At 54.9% G+C, this 25,460-nt stretch overlaps 1 protein-coding gene across 2 annotated transcripts in view; it reads left to right on the top strand.

Moving 5' to 3' along the window:
• The first annotated feature begins 4,443 nt into the window (after positions 1–4,443).
• The window catches only part of VAV2 (vav guanine nucleotide exchange factor 2), a 103,594-nt gene continuing 82,577 nt past the window's right edge, over positions 4,444–25,460 (top strand). Inside the window, exon 1 of one of the 2 annotated variants that reach the window (XM_062641209.1) lies at positions 4,444–4,978. In XM_062641209.1, the coding sequence (XP_062497193.1) occupies positions 4,775–4,978 (204 nt within the window). In that variant the 5' untranslated portion in view covers positions 4,444–4,774. The remainder of the gene's footprint in view (positions 4,979–25,460) is intronic. The other variant, XM_062641208.1, reaches the window with a different exon arrangement.

Genomic DNA, 25,460 nt, shown 5'->3' with positions numbered 1-25,460 from the left:
CGACGGGGCCGCGGGGATGGAGCACCCCGGGGGGGGCGGTTACCACGGGTGCCTGCGCTGCCCATCACCGCCCATCGCCGCCCATCCCTGCCCCATCCCTGCCCCATCCCTGCCCCATCGCTGCCCATCGCTGCCCCATCGCTGCCCCATCCCTGCCCCATCGCTGCCCCATCCCTGCCCCATCCCTGCCCCATCACCGCCCATCGCCGCCCATCGCCGCCCATCGCTGCCCCATCCCTGCCCCATCGCTGCCCCATCCCTGCCCCATCCCTGCCCCATCACCGCCCATCGCTGCCACATGGCTTCCCCTTCTCTGCCGATTGACTGCAGAATAGACGTGTGATCTCCGGATATCGCTGCCCCATCCCTGCCCCATCGCTGCCCCATCCCTGCCCCATCCCTGCCCCATCCCTGCCCCATCACCGCCCATCGCTGCCCCATCGCTGCCCCATCCCTTCCCCATCGCTGCCCCATCCCTGCCCCATCCCTGCCCCATCCCTGCCCCATCGCTGCCCCATCCCTGCCCCATCCCTGCCCTCCCCATCCCTGCTGCATCCTCATCCCTGCCCCATCCCTGCCCCATCGCTGCCCCATCGCTGCCCCATCCCTGCCCCATCGCTGCCCATCGCTGCCCAGTCTCCTGGCTGGTCACTGGAGCAGCAGCTGCTTGTGCTGCAGGGTGCGTGGCTCCTTTGGACCCCTTCACTTATGTGACCCTGTGACCACCCCTGCGCAGGGCAATGGGGGCAGGAACACCCTGATGTGAGCTGGTACCTGGACAACCATCCTGCATGGAGAGGAGTGGGATGGAGCAGCATCTCTGGTACCCCATGAACCATTGCTCTGGTGCATGTCCTGGGCCCGACTGCCATAGAATCATACAATGGTTTGGGCTGGAAAGGACCTTAAGATCATCGAGTTCCAACCCCCTGTCACGGGCTGGGACACCTTCCACTAGAGCAGGCTGTTCAAGGCCATGGTATAGAGTATTCACAACTTCCTTGGACAGCCTGTCCTTTCCAGGCACAGTGAGAAACAGGTTTGGAGAGAGCTGTGGGGCTTATTCTTTTTCAGATGGTGCTAAATTTAAGCCCTCAATCTTCTTATCTCCTGTTAGCACAGCACCACCTAATCTCTTGTGAAGGGGCTGATGCACCCATTGTGTCAGAGCTGCTTGAGGTGCTGGTGCTGTCCCACTTGGCCTTCATGGGCACAGCCACAATGCAGGGATCCTCTTCCATCAGATAGAAGGCAAACTGCGATTCCCTGTCCCAGGAGACCCGGACCAAACACAAAGAAGAGGGAAGAAAGAAGAAAGTAAACCTGAACACGCTAGTGGAGCAGTGACTCTCAGAAGAGCCGCGACGCTGCTGCCCCATCGCATCCCAGCAGCACCAGGTACCGGCCCCACATTGTGGGAGCTGCAGAACGAAAACCAAAATCGTTTGGTGGATCCCGACTTTGTTTCCTGGCTCTGGCGGGGATGTGACCGGTTCTGTCACCATCGGGCTCCAGGCACAACAGGAGCAGCCAGCACGTGGGGATGTTGCCGAGATAAGGCAAGGAGAATGGCTGGGAATGGCAAACCTCTGACAGCCAATGGCCAGCTCTGAGCATCCATCGAGCCCTTTGTTGTGAGTCCCTGTGACATCTGCAGCGGGACCCTTCCCACATAAACCTGGAAGCAGCAGCAGTGGATCGACGACGTGAAACCCCAGTGCTGCCCAGCCAATGGTTAGTTCCTCTCCTCCCTGCTCCAAGGAAACCCTGTGTCTGTCTGCTTTGCTTGGGCCTTGCTCTGCTATAAGATGTGGCAGTGTATGGGGCTGGGCTGAGTGAAGGTCCCCTCATCTGCTCCTTAGGGCTGTGAAATGCTTTGGGTGGGTTTGGTTTTGATAAGGAAGATGCTGAGGTGGAGGCTGTTGGAGGAAGGTGCTGAGGGAGGTGTCCCAGCAGCAGAATGATGGTGTTGGTGTTTGTATTGAGCACACGGGGCCATACCAACCCCGTGGGAGCCTGTTTCCAGTGGAGCTGCACTCTCAGGCACTGCTTTTATCCAGGTTAAACAAAGAGGGGCAGCAGATGCTGATCGGTACCAGCACAGAGTCCAGTTCATGCCTCATGCACTGCGCTGTGCCAGGGTGATTTCCCTGCTCTCCCTGAGCCTGAGCCAGGGGAGAAGTCGTGAGCTCTCCTGGCAGGAGCACGGGGCTCTTAGGGGAGGATCCTCGCAGTGACTGCTCCAGGGTGTGGGCTCACAGCAGTGGATGGACCAGAGGGGGAACCATTGCTCATACAGGGTGCCTGTGCGCGGCTGACGGTGAAAGCACCCCGCAGTGTGTCCCTCACTGCTGAGCCGCTGCTGCGACGAGCTGCGGCCTGTACGGGTCTCTAAAATAGCCTGTGAAAGGAGATCAGGGCCCGAGGGTGATGGGGATGCACGAAGCTGCTGCTGGCGATAGGGGCTGGGGCAGGATCTGCTCTGGGCCCTGAGCAGGGGCTGGGGCTTGGTCTAACCCAGGAGGTGGCAATGGCAACACACAGACCCTGGCACCGGGACACGGGGGTTCTGAGCTCTGGCCCTTGTATATGAGGGGTGTTTTCACACGGCTGCTCCCTGGAGTGATGGCAACACAACAGAAAATACCTTTACTGTGAGAGCTGCCCATGTGCTGTGGTTGGTTTGTGAGGTACAATCACCTTGCACATGTTCGTGCATGGAAGTTTTCCTTCTTTCCCTTCCTCCCCTTCTTTCCTTCCTAGTTTTCCCTATTCCACACTGGACTGCGAAGGAGAAGCTCTACACCGGGTCTCCAGCAGAGGGTACTGCCGCCTCTGCCTGTGGGGCAGCAGCCTCAGCCCGGGCTGTTCGTCATTCCCTGCCTTTCCCTGCCTGTCCGTCATTCCCTGCGTGTCATTCCCAGCAGTGCCAAGGGGCAGCAGAGGGGAGCGCCAGCTCTAGGACGTTTGTGTGATCTGTGGCTCGCAGGGGACCGCCGCGTGTGCCGGGCACAGGCTCCTCTCTTGTCGTGCTGCTGCTTTTCGGTTGTTCACCCCTTTCCCCGCCACCCCCCTTCTGCACCAGCGCTGTGGTTGCTGCAGGGGAGGTGAGATCCCGACTTCTCCAACACCTCCTCCAGCGGCCGCCGTCGCAGCTGCGCGCACTGCTCCGTCCAGGGGCCAAGGGCTGCTCATGGGGCAGCGGGAGGGCCCCGCTGCCGCCTGCAGCTCTGACACGCATTCACCCACCTCGCCTTGTCCCTGCCTATGGACCTGACCCCTCAGGGCAGATCAGTGGAGGGTCAGCCAGTTCCCCCCGGCAGCCCCGTGATTCCTGCCCGTGGGTGCTGCTGCACACCCAGTGGGGACCTGAGATTTGTGAAGAGCTCAAAGACTGCGAAACTTATTCTGAGAAATCAAATCACATCCATGGGATACCAGGAACCGGGGCCTGAAGTCACCCCAGAGTGCACCCGGGGCAGTGGGGTTCTGGTTGTGAGACTGGGGTGTATGGATCTGCTCCTCCTTGGATCATCCCACCCCTCGGCATCACATGCACCCGACCGAGGCAGGTTGAGCACATCAGGCTAAAAGGGTCTTATTCAAACTAACCAGCCTGCCGAGCTGTGCTGGGAATGTTGAACAATTGTTTCTTGTTCTTTGGAGGGATCCTCCTTCCTCTGCTGGAACTGAAGGCTCGTGCCGGCAGTCACTCTTTCTTCTTCATCTCCACTTGGCTCCATTTGGAAGAGATTAGAGTAGCGTTTGCTTGACATCCAGGTTAAGAGCTTCCCTTCGTCCCAGCCTCGGCTTCCGGTTTTGCTGATCTGGGAAGCCGGGCTGGAAATTAATCGGCAAACTCTGGGGAGAGGATCTCGGAAGCAAACTCAGAGCAGATTTGCAAAGGGGCTGTTCTGAACGGCACCGATTTGGGTGGAAATCACCAGTGAAAACCTGAGATTTCTCAGGAGTTTGCTGCCAAGGAGCTAATGGCCGGGAGTTGAGGCTGTTAGTAAATACCCCGGTAATTAATCAAGGGAGTTGTCTTTATGCTTAAAACTCGAGGAATCCGACCGCGTGTCTGGGTTAAACCTCTCCCTGCAGTGTTTGCAGCCCAAACACGGGGGGATCACCGGGACCGCGCGCTCGGACAAAGCCCGTCCTGTGTGTGCGGGCAGCGGGGTCCCGGAGGGAACGGGGGAGCCCCGGCAGCGGCACCTCGGCTTCCGTGAGCGGGAGGCGGCGGCGGGAGGGAGCGAGGGGACACGGAAAGGGGGAACGAGGGGGAAATTCCCACTGGGAGAAGAGCGAAGGCGGCGGGAGGCCCCCCCCCCCCCGGGGCCGGGCTCCCGCAGACAAAGGGGCGGTGGGGCCGGGCGGCTCCTCCCGCCTGCCCGGGGCGGGGGCAGGTTTCCGCGGGGCCGGGGGGCGCGGAGCGTGGGGCAGCGCCGCCGTGTCCGGAGCCCCCGCTTTGTTCCAGGGGGGATGCGGCGCGCGTAGAGCCGGGGGGCGGAGGGGCCGCGGCGGGGGCAGGGGCTGCCCTCGGCCGGAAAACTCCGCGCCGCCCCTCTTCCTCCTCCTCCTCCTCTTCCTCCTCCTCCTCCTCCGCAGAGCCCCGGCGCGGAGCGATGCTTCCTCGGGCGGCGGGCGGCGATGGAGCGGGGCGGTAGCGCGGTGCCGCGGAGCAGAGCAGCCGCCCGCTGCCCCTGAGCGGCGGCCGCAGGAGGAGGAGGAGGAGGAGGAGGAAGGCCGGAGCGCGAGCACGGCGGCGGCCATGGAGGAGTGGCGGCAGTGCGGCCGCTGGCTGATCGACTGCAAAGTTTTGCCCCCCAACCACCGGGTGGTCTGGCCATCGGCCGTGGTCTTCGACCTGGCGCAGGCGCTGCGGGACGGGGTCCTGCTCTGCCAGCTGCTGCACAACCTCTCCCCCGGCTCCATCGACCTCAAGGACATCAACTTCAGGCCCCAGATGTCCCAGGTAGGAGGGTGCGGGGCCAGAGCGTGCAGAACTTGGTGAGACGGGGAATGGGAGCGGGTTCTGGGGGTGCGCGGGACGCCGGCTGCTCCGGGCCCCCGTTGCACCCCAGGGTTGCCCCTGGTCGTGCCGGGAGCGGGGAGCGCAGCGCGGTGGGAACCGGGGCGGGGGACCCCCCCACACCCCCCGGGACAGAGGGAAACATCCCCGTTCTGTGCGCAGTCATCGCGGAACAAAAGCAAATAATAGGGCGAAGAGGAGGAGATGATGGGGATGGCTCCGGGGCGGGTTAACGAAGCAGCAGTTGTGCTTTGGGGTGCTGGAGGAGCGCGCGGTGTTGCCTCGAGGACAGGACTTTGGCCGGGAAGATTAAAAGCAAAATAAGCAAATAAAAAATCTACACCACGACCGAGAAAGAAAATAAAGCCAAGAACCCCCCCCCAAAACCCCGCTAACGGGGGTGCTCTGCAGCCCTGTCCCCAGCCCGGCCACGCGGTGCCGGTCTTGGTCCCGTCCTGTCCCCGCGGGCCGGAGCTCCCGTGCCACATGTGCCGTGGGGTAACCGGTGAGCCCGGCCCCGGGTCAGCGGCTCGGGCCCCGCTCCCTGCACCGCACACGGCTTCCAGACCTTGGAAGCTTCGGGGCTCCCTCCCTGGAGGTGTTCCCAGGTCCTGGTGTTTCGGTGGGAGCAGGCCTGAGCAAACGGCAGAAAACAGAAATGAAGCCCATGTCGGGGCGGTCGGGGTTTAGGGGCTCGGCTCTTGGTTTTGCAAGACGAGCGGCGCGGCATTTGCATGGGAATCGGGAAGTGAAAATCAGAAACAACTGCAGTGGGGTGCTGTGGCCCCCTGCCCGCGGCCCCTGATGTGATGAGTGGATGTCAGCTGCTGGCTTTTGGTTTTGAGCAGCCACAGGCGTTATTGGTAAAAGCGAAGGGAAATTTCCTGGTAGCAAGGGCAGGCGAGACTCCCTTTAACTTTATTAAAGCATTGGGAGATGAATAATGCATAAGGTGAACACGAGCTCTGGAGCTGCGCTGTGGCAGCCCCTGCCTCCCCGGCAAGCGCCTCTCCCTCCTCCTGGAGTTGTGTTCCAGGGTGATGGTGCTGTGCAGGTTGGGCCTCCTCGTGCAGCCAGACGTGACCCTGGGTGCTGGGAGCTGCTGCAGGCCAGGACACGCAGTCCTGGGGACTGGGACGTGGGGCTGTGCTTTGGGATTCTGAACGTGGGGATGAGGCTGCTCGTGAGCCAAAGACCCCGATCCCGCATGGCGCCAGGGTGCGAAGCCTCAGCCCCATGGTGAACCCAGCCCGTGAAAGCTGCTGGTGCAGAGTAAATAACAACACAGCCCCAGAGGCTCTTCCCCGGGTGGAACAATGCCCTGAGATTTCCTCTTGGCTTTCCAGGCTATCAACTGATCAAGCTGTCTTCCGTACAGAGTGATGCTTCCAAATATAAACTGTTGTGCTGGAGCTGGAGGTGTGCGGGACTGGGGCGTTCCTAGAACGTGCTGGGAATGGCACTGCGCTGCTTTTTTTAGTTGTAAGGAAATACTGTGATCCTACAAACCTAATTTTGGTTCGGTATTTCCCTGTGGGGAATGCAGAAGGGGTTGAAACATGGTGCCTGTGATCTAGGGAAGATCCCAGGGGTGGCTTGGAGCAGAGGCTCCTGCTACCCTTGCCTAGGCAGGTGATGCTTGTTGGAGCTGTTTGCAGCCCAGCTGCCCTTAATGAAATCACTTTCTACTCACCCCACCTGGGTGCTCCCAGCTTTAGGAGTGTTCAGGGGTCGATGGTCAGGACCTGGTGGTCAGAGGTCAGAACAGACCAGCACAATCTGAAGGAAGCTGAGCCCTGGGGACGTGCAGAGCCATTGTCTGGTATGTTATGGGTGCTTGTCCTCAGCTGGGATGGGACCCAAGTCAATCTAGATTTGAGTCGTTCTGCTTGCTCTTATGTGTTTGGTGTTTCTCTGGCTATTCCTGGATTTGGGAATCTGGCTTCTCTCCTGGGGTAGCTAAAGACAGCAGGCATCTTGCTGCTCTTCACCTTGGTGCCTTTGCTGCACTGGCAGCCTGGGAGCTGTGGGGAAGGGCCTGTGAACGGTTTGGTCTCTCCAGCCAAATTCCAGCAGAAAAGTGTAGGAACCCATCTTTGTCACGCAGCTGTGATGTGTTCAGAAGGGATGCACGAGACAGAATGTGCCTGGAAACTTCTGAGGTGGTGTTTGGTGATGAAGGCACAGTGTGTCTGGTTGGGCTGCTCCCAGCTCTGCCTTGCTGCAGAGATTACCGGGGTTTTAGTAATCAGTCAGAATGCCAGGGGGCAAGACACTTGTGCTCGCCTTGCAACACCCAGCAATATTCTGTCATCCACCTTTCTCAGTGAATTAAATGGGGTTGTGCAGGTGTGTAATGAGAAACAGATTTTTGCCTGAGGTGAGCATCGTTTCAAAGGCCAGCGGTGAAATCACATCTCTGCAAAGAAATGCTGTAAGATCCAGACACTGAGGTGTGTGTGTTTGTGTGGTTTTAATCCCCTTCCGTGCTGCTTTGTTCTTGCAGCCGGGGAAGGTGAGCGGAAGGGAGCTGCGTGGGGAGCTGGAGCGCTGGGTCCTGCTCCTGCCATGGGTGAGGCTGCAGGATGTGTGCTCTGTGCTGTGGAGAGCTGAACCCTTGCCCCGTCCTCCTAAAGTCTTCCCGTGCCCGTTCCGCAGGGAGCCCAGGCTGGTGGAAGGGCCGGGCTGGCCACACAGCAGTGGTTTATTTGTGCTTAAACGAACAAGTGAAGGAGTAAAATCACCTCCGTGGGTTGCAGTTTCCAGTTTGCTTTGCTTTCCTGCTCAGTTCCAAAGCACCGAGTCTGGTGCTCGGTGGAGCCTGGCAGGGTGAGGATGGGGTGACCCAAAGGTGCCGAACCTCCACAGACACTAGCAAAATAACCGGGAAGAAGGTCCTAAAGCTCGCTTCTCTTCTGGCCTCACGTGCCCTGCAATGGGCCTGGAGAAGAACTCCATTTCTGCTGATTGCTTTGGCCGGAGGGGCTGTCTCTGGAGGGGTGGATGAGTGCGTTTGCCCTCAGTACTGATTGATCCTTGTGTCTGTTCTGTGGTCAGAGCTGGGGGTGCAGTTCAAGCTGCATCCCCTGTGCAGGATTTCTCCTCAGCTCTGTGCGGAGCCGCCTCCAGAATCCCGCTTCCCTCCCTGCTCCCCAGTGTCTAGCCCTAACCCCCAGCGCTGTGGGGCAGCCGCTCTGGCATCCCAAGCTCCAGTTATAAGATGGAGCTCTCCCAGCTTTGGATTTTCATCGATAATGAGGTTACAGTTGTAATTTTGTTAACTCTCTGGTCAGATACAAATCAAGTGACTCCTCACTGGTGTTTCAGCATGGTGAGGCATAAAAAGTAAGTGCAGTAGAGCCCTGCGGGTGTGGGTGAGGTTGATGCTTGGTGTGTGAGTTTTGCTCTGGGGATTGTTGTTACTTTTCAGCTTCTTTTGCATTTGCCTTGGATAAAATTGATCATTTGTGAATCTGATGCGTGCAGGGAAGTGCAACCCTGAGATGGGGGCTTCCTGCTTGAGCAGACACCTTGTGGGTGCTGGACACCTTTGCAGGTGGGGCTCACCTCTGAAGAGGAATCACCTCTGAAGATGGGAGCCTCTATGCCCCATCCTCCCATTGCCCCTGTCCTGGCTGCCACGACACTGACATTCCTCCTTACATAGAAGCTCTTCCCTGTGAGGGTGCTGAGGCGCTGGCACAGGGTGCCCAGAGAAGCTGTGGCTGCCCCATCCCTGGCAGTGTTCAAGGCCAGGTTGGACACAGGGGCTTGGAGCAAGCTGCTCCAGTGGAAGGGGTCCCTGCCCGTGGCAGGGGTTGGGGTTGGATGAGCTTTAAGGTCCCTTAACCCAAACCAGGCTGGGATTCTGTGATTCTGTAATGGGACAAGTGGCAATTGTTCTCTATAGCGAAGCAGCTGCACCTTTCTAGGGCTTGATCACAGGATTTAATATGAAGACTGCTGTTGATAACACGTCGCATTCACCCTTCTTTTAAAGTTAGCCTGGGCACTGCTAAATATCTTCATTTTTTTCCTGCTTCAGAATCTTCTGGATACTTGAAATGAAGCAGCCGTGTATGTAATGTGTGTATCTGTGTGTGCAGACTCTGAGTTAGCAGTAATGGGCAGCTCATTAAGGATTCTTATTTTGAAGCATATTGACATCTCCCTAGAGATAATCCATCTCGGTCTGCAGCGCCTGGAGGTTCTACTGGGGCTCTCGAGACTGCTGAGACACAGCAGATGTAATTGGTGTGATGACTTGGCTGCCCACTGCTCTGTTCTGCTCTTATTAAGGAGCCACGCAGACAACTGACTGCCTGGGATTGATGGGTGTCCCACCTGCGCCAGGCTGAGCTGTGCGGGGAGCCTGGAGAAGGGTCTGGAGGATGGCAATAATTTGATACCAAAGTCCTGTTTATCAGTGATGAAGGTGCTCATCACCATGCCCCATCCCTGGCAGTGCTCAAGGCCAGGTTGGATGGGGCTTGGAGCAGCCTGCTGTAGTGGAAGGTGTCCTTGCGTGTGGCAGGGGCTATAACTGGGTGAGGTTTAAGGTCTCGTCCAACCCAAACCAGTCTGAAATTCCAGGATTCATTTGCTGTCACAACAGGGTGGCTTGTGGCAACTGCTTACCTCAGCTGTGGGGGAGATGAAGGCACGTTGGCCTATTTGGTATCCGTAATTGTTCACAAGGCTTTGGGATTTTTGACATGCCACTTAAAGGCTTTATAGCTACAATGCTTGTAATTACTTCCATATGTCATGATAGCAGCTAAATATGATTGTCTTCTCTTGGTAGTGGGTTGTTTGAGCAGGGTCTGTGTAGCTACTCTCTCATTTACCCTGCTCAGGTTCTCTGGCTTTTTATTTACTCTCTGCCTCTTGAAATTGGGTTCTGTTCCAAAACAGGCTATAAAAAATGGCCTCATTACATATCCCTGTTTACTGTGTCTCAGTGACTTCCCGTTTGGATGTGCTGAGCTTTACAAAGGGAAAAAAGGTGCTCTGTCTTGTGAGGCCCTTGCAAATAGGAGCTGGTTGCAGGCTTTCTTCCCAGCCCCCTTCCTGCCTCCTGCATGTCAAAGAGCACCCTAAAACCTGGTGTGAGCTGGAGGCAGTACCCTCTTTTAGCTGTTTGGCCAAGCTGCAAGTTCTAACTGAACCTGCAGCTCCTATGAGTTCTGTTGGGCAGGAGAAGGCGGAAGGTGTCAGATGGATCCTGCTGGCTCTGCCAACAAACATGAAAAGCAGTGAAAACTTTTCTTTCCCCCTGGAATGATTGATGGGCACTAAATACCTGCATTAAAAACCTAGCAGGAACACTCGGATGAATAGGTGCCTTTAAAGCACAAAGCCAAAAAAACCAGGCAATTTGGTAGCTTTTCAAGTTGGGACCAGTCTTGGAAGCTGCCTTCTATCTCAGCAGCATGCTGATGAGCTGTAAGCAATGCTCAGCTTGTCCCTCCTTCCTGCTGGCCATCCCTGTGTTGGGTGAGGAATTGGGGCTGCAGGAATTGAGGCAGGATGTGAGCTGGGGCTGTGGTTACATGGGGGGGGGTGTTGAGTATCCCCACCTCACCGCTGCCCATCACCCATGGGCTTTTTGCTCTCCAGCTCACGTGGAGCCAGAAGGGACCTGGGTTTGGCCCAAGAAAGTTGCTCCGAACTGACCTGAGGGTAATGTTTTGATGGGCTTCCTTGCCCCCTCTTAAAGAGACAAACCTCCTCCTGCAGCTTTGTGCCTTCTCCCCTTGACTCCCCCTAAGTCCGTGTTTAGTGGCCCCTACTCGCACGTGTCCCAGCAGCAGAGGCTGGGCTGGGAGCCCCAGGGTCCCATTGGTTCAGGTGGGGTTCAGTGAGCTTGGCAGCACCTCTGGATGTGAAGATTCTCTGATTTTCAAAGCATGGATCCCCTTCCACAGCAGCTTTTTGTTCTTTCCCTTTCTCCCCTCCCTCACACTGCCCTTGACATCAGCTGGATCCCTTGGACTCTCTGAGATCCTAAAAGGGTCCCTGTGGCTGCTCTCCCAGCAGCCAGCATAGCTTTTGAGTCTCCCATCCCACCCAAAGACTTGCTGGTGCCCCCTCAGGGTGACCTGCTCTGGTGTTCATGCAGTCCCCGATCTGGGGGCTCACAGTGCTGCTTCCATGAGCACTGGCCCTGTCCCTGCCCTGAGTCACCCCCAGCTCTGCTGTCGGTGTTAGACCCGGGGCTCTGATCCAGGGGTATCAGCCCCAGGGCTCTGCTCTCGCCACGTCCCGGGGTGGCCCATCCTGGGGTGACTCGTGTCACCGCTCAGCAGCCTCCTGGGGTCCAGGGCCACCCCCATCATGTGTCCTGCTTGTTCGAAGCTGTGCCCTCCGGTGCCCCTTTTGGAGGGGAAGAACCTTCTTCAGGGCAGCTGTTAATTACAGTCTGCATTTGGCAGCCTCAGGCTCAGTGTCAGTGATGCCACTTCTCCCAGTGGTGTATCTCCCCTTCACGAAGGACCCTGGAAAAAGCTCTGTTTCTGATAAACCGGAGTCTTTCCCCACCCCTTCTGTTTGTTTTGGTGGCAGCTCAGGGCTGGGCTCCATCCATGGTACAACTCAATGAGCCACCCCTCGCCCCCCATGCTCGTGCTGGTGGTGAGGCAGGGCTGGGGTCTCCTGTCTGGCGCAGGGGGCTGTGCATGGCAGAGCTGTGCTGCTTGAGCTCCTCTCCCCGGGTCTCCTACACCTCGAGTTTATCAGTGCCCTTGTGCCTGCTGAGCCTGCTCCCAGGACACGGGTGTTCTGTCGTGCTGCTGCTCCTGGGGGGGATTTGACCTGGATCCTGCTCTGGAGCAGCTCAGCCTTGTTGAGTCCAGTCCGTGTTAATGCTAAGGCTCAGCTAAGATGCCCTGCCCTGAAAGGTTTCCACAGGGACACATCTATCACAGGTAATTGGATCATCTGAGTCCTCTCCTGGTGTCAGAGGGCGTTCTCGCTCTAGTAACAGCCAGAAGGACTCCACTGTAGAAGGAGATTGTGTGCAGATGGGTCAGGCTGCTGAGCTGTGTGGAGGCTCAAAGCCCTCCTGTTCTGTAAAACCCCCTTTTCCTCAGCAGAAGTCACTGAAGAGCAGCAGTTTGTTGGCCATCAAACTCAGCCTGCCTGGCAGCTCCTGCAGAACGTGCTTTGGAGCAACTCCCCTTTTAGGAGCCCTTTCCTTCTGAAGTCCCGAGGCGGTTGTTGTCACCCCGCTGTTGTAACCCGGGGTGTGGGGGGCTGCAGCGGAGGATGCTGCTGCCCATTGTCTCGCTTCCGCCCTGCCCTCGCCGGTGCTGGGGGAGCTGGAGGCGATGTGAAGTCTGTTCTTGTTTCGTAACCCGAGGGCCTGCCCCGTCTGGACAGCAGGGATGGAGCCGGAAGGTCCTCCTTTGCCTCCTTGGAAAGACACCAGCCTGAGTCATATCCTGACTTGCTCTGCTCATTTGGCTCCTCGCTGGTGTGATCCAGTGAACTCCCTGTCGCAGACTCCGCAGCGTTGCCCGTGGTAGAGACCCAGATCTAAATCCGCTTTCATTTGCCATGATGCTGCTTGGCTTCTCAGGCTTGGATTTGCCAGGCTTGCTGGACCTGGGGAACATTCCCATCTTGTGGGTGCCCTGTGCACCCTGGTCAGGAGCAGCCTCGGCTCCATGCTCTGTCCCAGGCTGTGCCGATGGGGTGAGCCTGGTTTGGTGCAGGGAGATGTTGCCCTTGGATGTGATGAGAGCAGGGTTGAACGTGGGAGGGATTTGCCCTCTGGGGCGTGCATCCCCTGCTTGCAATGAGCTCTGGGCCCTGCCCAGCTCCATCTGGGGCAGCTGCTGGCTCCTGCCTGCACTGGAGCCACAGCTCTGCCCACAGGGGTTGGGTTTGACAGATGGGGAGGTCGGAAGGTGCCCATAAAGGAAACTTGCTCTTTCTCTTCAAGCATACGCTTTAAAACTGATGGAGGGGAGGAGTAAATTGGCTCTTTTGTGGCGTTCATATCTTTTGTTGTGTTTTATAGTGCTTTAGAGCTAAATGGAACATCTGGTATTGGAAAGGGGCTGAGCAGGGAACAGAGGAGGGTTGTGGATCAAGAAGGGGAGGAGTGGGAGGAGTGATTTGTGTTTACTGCTGCGAACACAGAGCTGTCTGTGAGAGCCGCTGAACTCGGGGGCATGACAGAAGTGCTGGGCTGCGTGGAAAACCCGCGTCCGCCTGAGCCGGGAGCATCCCGGGAGCGCTGCGTCCTGTGCTCTGCAATGGAGCCGGTGCAGCACGAGAGCTGTGGCTGGGATGAGCTCCACCATTCCCAGGGGAAAGCCCTGTGGCAGCACCTGGCACGAGACCCATCAGCGTGTCCTTGCTGAGGATGCGTCCTTGGGCTGCTCAGAGGGAGATGTCTGTGTAAACTGATTCTGCTTTCTAGGAGAGGCTGTTTGGCTCCTTTGGGTTTTCCAGGCATTTGGAATGCTCACAGCTGAGCCGGGAGCATCGAGGTTCCTGCGGGGATACAGCTTTTCCTTAAAGCAGAGCCCTGCCACTGAGAGGTTGGGCTCATGTCTGTGGCAGAACAGCAGGAGTGGGAGGTACAGATGCATGTGTGCAATGGGAGGTATGTGTAAGTAAAGTGGTGTGTTTTGAAGAGCTGGAGGGAGTTAAAGACTGGAAATCCCAGGCTGAATGGCCTGTCCCCAGGACAGGAAACGTGTGCAGCGCCGGGGCAGACGTGTGAGTGCATCGAGAGCCTTTGTGTTCCTGGGAAGCACTTTCTCACGTGCGGGATCTTCCAGGGTGAGCCCCGGAGGAGAGGACGCAGCCTGTTGGCGCTGGGCTCCCTTGCATGGGTGGGCTTTCCTGTGCGAAGCTGCGGGAGGAGCAGTGCGGGTGTTGCTCTGGGGTTTGCTGATGTTCCCAGGGAGGTGTCCCTGCGCCTCCTGCCCCCCGCATCCCTGTCCCATGTCACCCAGCACCTCGCAGCGGGGGTCATGTTCTGCTTGCGGAACCAGCTGAGATGCAGGAGAACGCGTTACTTGAGTGCAGGGAGTTTTATGTGAAACCAGATTTTCTTATGGGCCTTCTAAAATACCTTAGGAATAAATAGATCTGGGGTCCGGCTGGATGGGATCCTGCCCTCTGCACATTCATGTCACAGTGGTGCGGGCTGGGTGCTGGGTTTGGTCTCCAAGTGCTGGAAGTTCTCCAACATGGCAGTTTATTCTCTAGCTTTAACCTGTTCTCATGCATCAGTTCACTTTTGCTTTCTCCAGTGGCAGGGGTGGGATGTTTGTGCTGGTGGAGCAAGGACTGGGTCTGAGATATGGCAAACTTGATCAAATACCCTGAGCTATTGACAGCAAAACCTGTTCCTTGCACCGTGACCCGTGTCTGGGAGGTGAGGAGCAGCGATGCAGACCCGATGCAGCACCCACGGCCACGCAGAGGTTTTGCTCATCCCTTGCCCAAAGGTGTTACAGCCTTTGGTGCGTCAGGGTTGCACGTCCCCAGGCTTTACCCATGTGGAGGGATGCCTCCACACTTGTTTTTCTTAGGAGCGATGAAGGTTAGAGGTAAACTTCCACTGTATTGATGGCTCAGTTATCTCAGGAGAGATAATGAAAAAGCTTTAATGAAGGTACAATATCTGCTCGAGAGGGGGGTTTTAGCCAGGTTGTCACAAAAAGCTCTTTCTAATTAGAGATTTAATTCCAGATTTTTGTCAGGCCCCCCTTCCCTCTTAATTATATTTGCCAACGTGTTGAACAGCTTTCCTTGAGAAAAGAACAATTTATGCAAAGCTCATAAATAGATTCTGGCGTTAATTACTCCAGGAGCCACACTGGGCTGCACTGGAGAAACCCACTCCACAGGGAATGCTAAACCTCTCGCAGTCGGGTTTGTCTTGTGTGTGTTTGCACACGCACCCCAGCAGAGACAGAACCCCCTCAAAACCAGGGAGAAGAGGTTATAGCATCCGCGTTTGTGCCTGAGGTTTTGAAAGGAGCTGATTTCCCTGCGCTTTTGGAGCAAGCCTGTAAATCGCATCCCACCCTTGGACTCTCCAGCTTTGTCCTGTGGTGGTTGGGGGTACTTTTGTCTATTACCAGTGTGTCGGTTCCCCAGGTCCCGTCCCCAGTTGCTGGTGGTGCCGCGCTGGAGGAGCAGCTTCTCCGGCTGCAGGAGGGCAGAGCCGGTGCTCCCACGGTGCTGAGCGCCTCCCGCACCAGGTTAATGGGGTTTGTAACCTCTGGGTTTTGGAGCGGCTCAAACATCTGTTCCGAGCGATAATAAAGCAGCGCTGAGGAATTAGCATACAGCTGCTGGGGTGGAGACCGGCTCTATGGAAGAATAAATGAGTTAACTGATGCAGGATGGAGCCGCATTGCATTTTCATAGTTCCTGGTGATTCTGGCAGCGTGGGCAAAATCTGTTCCTTTGCAGCGGGGAAGGATGGTGCCGGGATATGGGACTCTGATGGACATTTAAGACTTGAGCATCCTTTGTTTTATTGTTTCAGGCTTCACCCAAAGCCAAGAGTCCCCCTGCCCGCTTTGGGTTCTCTTTGAATGTTTCTCTGGCATGGTTCACCCTGCCAGATGAGTCCTACTGCCTGGGTGGAGCTGGGCTTGCTGTGGGGCTCATTATTTACTATGTGCTGGAAATAGCTCTGCTTTCCTGGATGGGGGATGCTCGAAGTGCAGGACCCAGAGCCAAGCTGGCTCCCCATGGTGGGCTCTTATGGGGTGGCTTGGCCATGGTTTTTCAGGCTGCCACTTCTGTGCAGGCCATGATTTGGCCTTTCGTCTCAGGCTGAAGTAGGGAGGGCAAGAGCCTCCAGCGAGGGGTCCCTGTGAGCCCAATGGCGATGTGGTACCCACACTGGCTGTGACGCTTCAGTCAGTGCCATCTCAGCCAGGTGCCTACAGCACATCTGGGTTGTTCATGAAGGTGTTTGTGTTGTAACCCAGCTCTTGCTGTGTTCGTCAGGGGCTGCAGCTCTGTGCTGGGGTGCATCCGCACGCACTGGTTCCCTGCCATTGCTTGTCATTCCCGGGATTGGGATCCCGCTGTGCCCCAGGCAGGTGCCTCGCCTGCAGCTTGGAGCCTGCAGCAGGGAGCAGCAGTGCAGGGAAGTGTTTCTGTGACGCTTCTCTGGTGTTTTTCTGGAAGAGCCAGCTCCTGGCATCCTGTGATGTGAGAATCTGATTTTTCCTTGCGGGCAGTCAGAGGAGCAGGCGTGGAAGCCGTTGCTTTCAGGAGTGTGGGAGATGCACAAACCCATGATTGAAGCGCTCTCTGATGCCTCATAGACTTGAAAGCGAATTTAAAATACCCAAGTTTGAAAATTTATAAAGCAGGAGGATTCCTGAGGAGCGGGTGGTGGTATCCTGAGCCTGCCTCCTTGTACAGTGATGCAAAAGTAAAACTAAACACAACCCACATTCAGCGTTGGGCTCCACCAGCGAAGGCTGACTCAGTCAATAGTATTATCTTTTAATGCATGGAGGAGAATGATGCTAAGCAGTGTTAAATGTCTGTTTCAACTGGATGTAAATAAACGGAGTGAGAGGAAAACTTCAGGAGGTGTAAAGCAGCCTTGTAATTCCATGGGGCAGGGAGGAGCTGGCCGAGGAGGAGGCCGTGTTCATGGGTTAAACCTCCTGAGCCGGAGCAGGGGGAAGGACTTAATCTCTCCCCTGTAGCCACCAGGTTTTGCCTGTTCTGATCCTGGGGAGGCGAATCCAAGTCCTTTTTCAGTGAGCACTGCTCTTGTGCACACGTGGAAGGAGGAACTGCTCAAATCCCCTTTCCGAGTGGTTTTTTCCTATGATTTGGAGTTTTCTGGGAGACTACTTTCTAATAACAGTGCCATGGTGTGAAGATCCTGTGTGATGAAGACAAGGCATCAGGTAGCGTTATCACTCCATAGGAACCCGTTATTCCCCCCAGCAGGACTGTCAGGAGCTGTGTGGAGCAGGAGCGGCTCCTCCTGACAGAGCTCAGGAGGAAACCAGAGACAAAAAGGGGTATTTAACTTGTCTCTGCGCTCAGGGTAACTTAATAACTGCTTGGTTTTGTCTTTGTCACGTTAGCAGTCAGGCTTTGTCATGTGGTTGAGTGCTGAAGAATAACTGTGGAGCTTCTCCTCCTTCCACCCACTTGGTGCCTTACTCAAATGGAACGAACGCCGTTTGGCACGTTCGGCCATCCCACCCGCAGCCCCTGCAGGGAGCCAAATGCCTTCTGGCTCCTTTCTTTGGGGTTTAACGTTTTCAGTGTCCATGAGGCTGAAGATCCATCTCCATTTCCCATTGGCCCTCCTGGGCTCTTGGACATCCTCACTCTGGGACAAGCCAGGGTGATGAGGGCTGATGGAGCTGACGTGCCGCTGGGTCCATGTCCCTGCTGCGGCTCCGAGCTCCCTGCCGGTGTTTTGGCATCATCGTTTCTGCTGTTCTTTGGGAGAGAACTTTTGCAGAACTTTTCTATGGGTGGCTTAAAAAAGGATAATGAGAATCTCACATGTGGGACTGAGGCGCTGCCAACACAGCCCTGGGGTTAAGGCAACCGTTAAACAAAGAGACAGCTCTGTTGCTGCTGTGGGTCTGTGTGTGCTGTGGGCTGCTTCCAGACCTGGTTCTGTAGGAATCTCCTTTAGCAGTGGACAGGAGTGTGTGTGTGTGTGTGTGTGTGTGTGTGTGTGCATCCCTGGGTGCCCAGGGCCACGCACCCCAAGGGGTCAGCTCTGTGTGGGGTCTGGGTCTGTCCTGAGCTGGTAGCACATGGGCTGTTTTACGCAGTGATTTGGGGTCTGAGCGTGTGAATGTCTGGGGGGAGCTGCCACGGGCTGATGTGGGGTGGTCTGCACGTGGGTTTGAGTCAAGTTACAAAAGCAAGGTGGACGGGCTTTGTTACTCATTGGGCAGGAAGGGAGGCTGCGCGCTGCCTTGGCTTTCTCATCCCGCTGGGATGCGAGCCCCGTGCCAGGTGTCCATCAGACGGATGTCTGTCCCTCCTCGAGTCCAGGCCAGGGAGCGCTCACTGTGGTGGAGCATGGACCAGAAAATGTCTCAGTCTGTTTCTTGAATGCAACCAGAAGCGATGGGTCATGATGACTTTACATGCAATATTATTTATGCTCCTTCCCCAAGAGGCATGCCGCAGCTGGAAGCCTTTCCTCTGTGGAGCCTGAGGAAGCACTGTTGTGAGTAAGAGCTTTTTGCATTGAAAGCTACACCTTAGAGAGAGATGTTTTATTTCCCTTGGTGTTTATGGCCCTGTAAAATACTGTGTAGCCTTTTCTTTTCCTTCTTTGTACAGTCTTGATTGCATTATGCAGAGGAGCAATTTATTCCTAACAGCTCAGCCTGATATGTGCCGCAGCCGCTTTTACAGGAGCCAGACCTGTCTTTATATTTGCTGTATGACATTTAAAAAGTGTCACGCTGGCTTCTAAACAAATGTTTTTAATAACTTCTACTTTGGGCTGCACAGAACTGAGTGTGCTGGCCTGAGAAAAACCTCTGGGCTCATTCTTGCACCTTAATTCTGTGCTTAAATATTCTCCATCCGTCTTACCCTGAGTATGCATTGTTGAAGGCAGTTGCTGAGAGGAGGATCAATTCAAAGCAGAAGAAAGATCATTAAGTAAAAATTACCTTCAGTTGGGTGGCACTTAGGACAGGGTTGTTGCCAAAAACGGGGAAATGAAGAGCCTGTGTTTAGCTGCGCGTTGACACTGCCTTAACCATGTCAATAAAGTAACTTTAGTGTGCGGGTCAGTGAGCGTTTTTAGGGCTGCTGCCTATTTGCATGTATTGATCCTCTGCGTTAGAAGCTCTGAGTGTTGTCCTTTCATGTCCACATCATTTTCAGCCCACTAAAGTGGAGCGGGCGGCTTTGGGAGGGGAGATGTAGGTGAGCCCAGGAAGGAGTCGAATGCTGCTTCCCAGCCCCTCCAAACCCCTCCTGCTGAAGCACAGCATTAGTGGTCCAGCCCAGCCCTAAGGTCCCTGGGGCCTTATCTCCATGCTCAACTTGTACCAAATTAATTAGACCAGCACAGCAAAAGCACCACAACCTTCCCGAAAGCTCCCTGCTCTGCAAAGGCAATTACACAGAGTTTATTTTAGATACTCCAATTAGGAGAGTAAGCTTTGCTCCTGCATGCTGGCTGGTGGAACTGTTCCTGTCTGGCTTGTAAATACATCGCCATGTTCTTTTGCAAGGAAGATGCAAGTCCAAGGAAAATACCTGTGTTTGACCAGAGCCGTGCTAATGCAGGGACGGAGAGAGGCAAAGTCACCTCCTGGAGATAATGGGCTTTTCTTGTTGTCTACAGCGAGACATTCCTGATGGGTTTTCTCTCTTGAGTGAGTGTAAACAGGGATAAACTGTGGAATCACAGGGTGGAGAAAAATGCTTAATTGATATTGTAAATATAAAATATAGTCTGTAATATTAAAACCCCCAACTAACAGAGCAACATCACAGTAATGCCAATGGCCTGCCCATCCTTCCCCTGATCGAAGTTCATTCTGACTTTTGTCTCTGTCATACATTAAATGAGATGGGTAACCTTCAGGTTTCCTGTCTTGGCCTCCCAAGCTTTGTGATACTTACAGTTACTGTTCAGTTAATTAATTTCCTTGCAGTGTGGAAAGGCAGAGGAACCGATACCCTGAATGCAAATCACAGGAGGCAGCGCGAGCGCTTTAGGTAGTAAGAAAAATGTGTGTTCATGTCTGTGTTCATGTCCATGCTCCTGATACACAGAAATGGACTTGGAGCTGGTATGAGGACACCAAGTGGGATTTTGGGACTGACTCTGAAGCCAGCTGAGGACTCGGGGGGGCTTCTGATGCCTGGGAAGTTCTGAGCACACAGCTGTGAGTCCATCACTTGTAACTCTTGCTTGAGCAGTTTCCTGTGCATTGCACACGTGTTACAATCCCTCATGGTAGGCTGTCCCCTCGCAGACAGTGCTACTCCTACTCCTGCTTTTGCCCCTGTGTTCCAGCTTCATTTTCTGCAGAAGAAATGTGGAGCTAGAAATCTTGATGGGCCTCAATTGAAGGATGAGAGAAAACAAAAGCCCTCACTGTTCTGCAGCTCACAGTGTCTGTTCACAGCCTTGGTTCTTCCCAACACTGAAATGCAACAAAACAGTCATTATTTAAAACCGAGGAGGGGAAGAAGCTCTGCGCGACCCAGGGTCTGTTCTCTATCCCTGCACGAGGAGCCTCCATACACTGGCTGGTAGGTCCTGTGATCCATGAGAGCGTTCCTTTGCGTAAAGGGGTTTGTGGTGTGGGTCTGTCTTTCCTACCTCTTTCCACCGGCCTGCTCTTTCCATGGTGGGAGCTTGTGCATGGAGGAGCAATGCAGGGATGGCCCAGAAGCATCCCGTGACCCTGTTGCAATTGGAGGTGAAGAAGGCTCTGAGCTGCTCCAAGACCACCCCATCCCTGCAGCGAGGAGCTGGTATCTGCACAGAGCCCCAGCGTGCTGGCGTGAGGCTGAGGAGCATCCAGAGACCTGTTAAAAGCACTTTGTGGGCTTAATGTTGCAAAATGCAGCTTGATCTTATAAGCAGGTCTGCACTGGTTATCTGTGATGTGAAAAGTAGTGTTCTGGTTTTAATTAGCTCTTCAGGAAGAAGCTGGGGGGAATCTTTCAGCATCATTACCTGGTGCCATTAGCAGGGTTTTTGGAGTGTTTGCTCGCTGCTCCTCATAGTGCCACCCCAGCCCCTGTAGTGACATTTTGGAACCGTTTTTCACTGAACCCCTTGTCAGGCACTGGCCTGATTTGCAGCAAAGCTTTGCGAGTAGATGGCACCTTGGGCAGCAGCCCAGGACGGGGTGATGGTGTCAGTGTGTGTCAGCAACCGTGAGCAGACCATCTCCATCTTCTGGTGCCAGCAGCAGCTACAGCTTTGGGTCCTTCAGCACTGATCTGGAAGCTGAACTGTCACCTCCAGATGTGTCTGGGCACAAGACTGCGAATCTCAGAACAAGAGGCTTGTGCAATTATTCTAAGCCGTTATCTCCCCCATGGCCAGTTTAAAAGGTGACAGCCACAGCAAATGCAGGGTTACAAGGTTTTCCATGGCTGGGTTTTTGCTTTGCAGTGGTGCTTTCCCTTGGTGCTGCTTCCGTGCAGTGGGATGAATATGTCAGGAGGTTCCTTGGTTCAGCAATTCTGCTTCCTGGCAGGTGACCTGGCGCTTCCTGAAGTGAGGAAAATAGCACATTTTCCAACAATAGCTGTAATTTCTGAGGCTTTCTGAAAGTGAAGTGAGTCTAATTGGAAGCGGGTCACCCAAAATCATGACTATGTAGAAAAATTGCTGGATGAATAATGCAGTAGCATCCATAGAAGCTTTTGCCAGAGAAGTCTTTGGGATGCTGGGAGATGACATGCAATTGATGTGATGGCAGAGCTGTTGCAGTAAGATCTCTTGGGATGTTTTAAAACAGAAAAGCTCATGGTGCCTGCAGTGAGACTGGTGCATGCCCTGGAATGAGGATGCGCCTTGAACGGCGGCCGCCTGCAGCACAATCATCTCGGGGATGGTCTGGAGACATCAGTGGGTATTTAAAGCTGGGCTCCTATGGGACTCCTATAAAACTGATACAAAGGAATTGAACTTGCATGTTTGGCCGTTGTTTGCCTCTGTTTGGGCAGCTTTGCACAAGTGATACTGGATTCAGCTGCTGCAGGCACCTCCCGCAGATCCCACCCTGTGATTCCCTCCGAAGTCTCAGAGCTGCTCTCCAGGCTTTATACAGGGCAGCCTGGTTTTGAAGAGGCAGAAATAAGCTCTGTGAGTTTCTGGAACTAGCCCGGCCTTGCAGGCCTGGAGCTCCCCCGGCTCTGGCCCAATACTTGACGTGACAAGGCTCGATTCCTGACCTGCTGCTTTCCCCCCATCCTGCAGACGCCGTGGCTGTTCTCATCACTGTCCTGTGAGATGCTCATCGCGGTCCCATTGCCTGCGCCAGCCTGAGGAGCAGGAGAACAAGGAGTGCTTGAAAGCTCCTGTGAGCGTGTCATTGCAGTGGAACACCAGACACGGTTACACAATTACTCATTTTCTTTAACAGCAGCTGAATTCTGTGTTACAATTTGATTGTCATGGTTCACATCGAGTCCTGTCCTAATGCTTTGGCTTGCCCCAAATGTTTTGCGTGTTCTTTGCTGGGAACTCAGTGTGTGGGAAGGTGTCTCGTTTCTTGATCAGCTGTAATCATAATCCCTTTTTTACATATCCCATCTTTCACCCGTGGCTGTGTTTCATGAGTGAAGTGTGAGCCCTGGTGAGCAAACAGGAGTTCAGGACTTCACACCCGTAGTAAAAGCCAAGACCTGGCTTCTTTCTTTCTCCTCCCTCCCTTTTCTCAGCCGAGCTCTCCTGCCAGAGCTGCTGCTCTTCCAGAGAGAGGAGGAAAAGTCTGGATTTAATGGATGTGGAAGGGACTCTCCATTCAGGGTGCCGAACGTGGGCAGATTGAGCAGTTCCCATGCTTTGTGCAGTCTCAGACCTTGTTGCTTACCAAGCCGAGCCTGGATTTGGTCTGTGTACCGCAGAGGCAGCCCAGATCAGAGGCTCTAACCCTGACTCTGTGGGAAAGTCCCAGAGAAACCCCTTTGCTGTGCCTGCCTGTGGTGCTGATGACCCTCAGAAGGTCCAGCTTGGTTACTCCTCCAAAGCTGTGGCGGTACCTGGTGGTTTTCCCCATAGCTTAGGCTGCAAACAGCCCCTGCTCCTGCTCTGCTATCCCTGCCCTGGCAGCCACATGGTGCTGGTGCAGGCCAGGACCTGCAGAAACAACTGCTGCTCTGTGTTTGCTTCCCTCAGTCTTGATGCTTATGGTGTCTGGAGGAGCAGGCACTTTCGTTACTCCTGGGAATGGCTCTGCAGGTATCTTTGTCTGGGACATCCTAAGCGATGACTCTCTGAAGCCAGGTCAGCAGCCTGGTGCGATGCAGGGAACTTGATGAGGGTTTCCTAGAGTGGAATCCTCAGTGGTGAGGATTTCGGTGACACAAACCTCAGACCTGCGGTGCTGAACCCGTTGGACCTGCTGCATTCTGGGCTGCCCAGACCTTTGGTGTGGGAGCAGAGACTTTCAGCCCCCATCTGAGAATCTCTGATAAAGCGCTCCAAGGCAGTGAGAGCGCTTCCCTTGATGCCTCACAGAGCCCTGCAGACATGGGAGGGCTCCACAAAGGAGGGAAGTGCTGCTCTGGGCTGCAGCTCCTCATTTGCTTTAGGAAACTGCAGCTTCCTTCCGCTCATTTAAAGCCCCCATGCACCATGGGGTGACCCTTGGATGGACGGACAGATGGACGTTAACAAGCCCTAATGGACCTCCTGTGCTGTGCTGCCCGGGAGGGCTCAGCAGGGGTTTTAAGCTTTGGGAATGTCATCACTGCTGTTGGGAGTTTGCCTCAGAGGACGTGAGCGCCTGGGCTCTGCTGTCATTTCTTTTCTCTCCTCCTTCTTTTGCCAGAGGAGTGTATGGAATGGAGGAAATGAGCCTGGCCATCCTCGGGGGAAGCTGGGGGGTCAGCAAGGCTTTCCTAAGATAAAACAGGACATGTTCCTGCAGTGCTGGGCTTGCGCTGTGCATTACTGCAGCAGCCCTGGGGATGCTGCTGCTCCCCCAGCACAGGGTCCTCCTGCAAGCAGAGAAGGCTCAGGGAGCATCTGAGTCCTGTGCAGCTTCAGGATCTGCTCCTGTGTGTCACTGAACTGCTTCTGCGCCTGTGACTGACTGGATTTAATCATCTGAGCCTGTGCCCTCTCTCTTGCCCTTCCCACGTCCTCCTCATGTCTGACACCTCGGGGGTGCTCGCCTCTGGTCCTCGCCTTGTTCCAACGCATCCTGTCTTGTGTGAAGTCCAGGAGCTCTGGTTAATGTTTGTGCCCGCTCTGACTTGAGCACTGCCGAGAGCTGTTCTGGGGCTGAGCCTTCTCACTTCAGAGTAACCTGTGAAATTCAAAGTCCCTCGGGTTTGAATTGTGTTTATAATTCTGTGTATGTTCTGGCTTCCAGTTCGTGAGCTTAATATTGTTATCTGAGAGACCCCTTTGCTTTGAGAGAGTGAAGTTCCTGTAAGGTACCTGGGAGTTCTGTGTCTGCTCGAGCCCTGTGAGAGTGATGATGGGGATCAAGGATGCTGCCTGACTCAGTGTTGTGCCTCTGTTGAGCAGGGTAGAATCTCCCGGTGAGCTTATGTGGGGGCTTTGCAGCTCCTTTGAGCTCTGCTGATGCTTCTTGCAGGGAAGTACCTTTGCTCGCTGCAGGTTTGCTTTGCCTCAGTCCTTCCAGTGAGGAGCTATGGGCATGTGCTGGAATAAATGGTTGTTCTCCCTCAGGTACTCTCCAAAGGCTAATACTTGCTTGTAGGTGGGTATGAGGCAATGGAAAAGCTGTGGGGAGGTCAGTGCTCATCAGCATTTCAGGCTCATTAATCCATCTCACCAAGTGGAATTCACCCAGCCTGTGAGCTCTCTGCAGTGGGAATGTCTTTGAAATGGGGGGAAATAATAGCACTAAATTGTTTGAGAAATAATTTCAGTCTCTGCTTCTCAATAGATAAATCTGCTGTCCAAACCCCTGAAATTTAATCTGTCCATCTAAAGTAATGGATGAGCTGTGACTTGAATCCAAATGTGAAGGGGAAGGCAGAGTTTCTGTGGACATGTTCTATATCATTTCTGCATCTGCTCCTCTGCACGGGGACAATGGGGCGAAACATGAGGAGGAACAAAGCCACACAAGATGTGGTGCTGCTGGTGGAGGGGGTAAAAGCTCCGCTTGTGCTTTTGACTCGTATTACTGCTCCCAGACCTCTCCTGGTAACACCCTGATGTGGAGGCGAGCGAGGCTGGGCAGAGCCATTGGAGAGATTGGATAAAGGTCATGATCTGCATGGGTTTAAATGCAGTTATGTTGGTGCAGCCCTGTGGTTCCTGCTGCGTATTTGGGTGCTCTTGGACTTTTCATCTGCTCTTGACTTAGGGGCAAACAAAGGGAGTTTTGATGCCCCTTTGCAGCGTCAGGGTAGCTCAGGGAAGCTTGATGTGGCGTGGGGAAGCACCCTTTGGCTTTCTGAGAGGTTTGCACCGTTTCCCATTGACTGGTGCAGATGATGTGTTTTCTCAATGAGACCCTCCCTTCCCCGCTGCAGAAGCTGTGATAAGCAGATGTTCGCAGCTCCTGGCTGGGACTTGCTTTGTGCCTGGTGCTTTCGGGCCATGCCAGCAGCGAGATAAGAGGAAATCTGACATCACGGTCAGGAAGCACTAAAGAAAGTCCCTTTCGTCACTGGCAGTGGGCTGTTGGGGCACGCAGCGCTGCGGCATTCCTCACATGCAGCAGGACCCGTTCCAAGCCCATGGCTTTGGCTGCGG

The sequence above is a fragment of the Pezoporus occidentalis genome, unplaced genomic scaffold (assembly GCF_034315485.1).
Source record: "Pezoporus occidentalis ecotype Australia unplaced genomic scaffold, CSIRO_AGI_Poc_V1 ctg68, whole genome shotgun sequence".
Lineage (NCBI taxonomy): Eukaryota > Metazoa > Chordata > Aves > Psittaciformes > Psittacidae > Pezoporus > Pezoporus occidentalis.
This window is presented reverse-complemented; position numbering and strand designations above follow the sequence as displayed.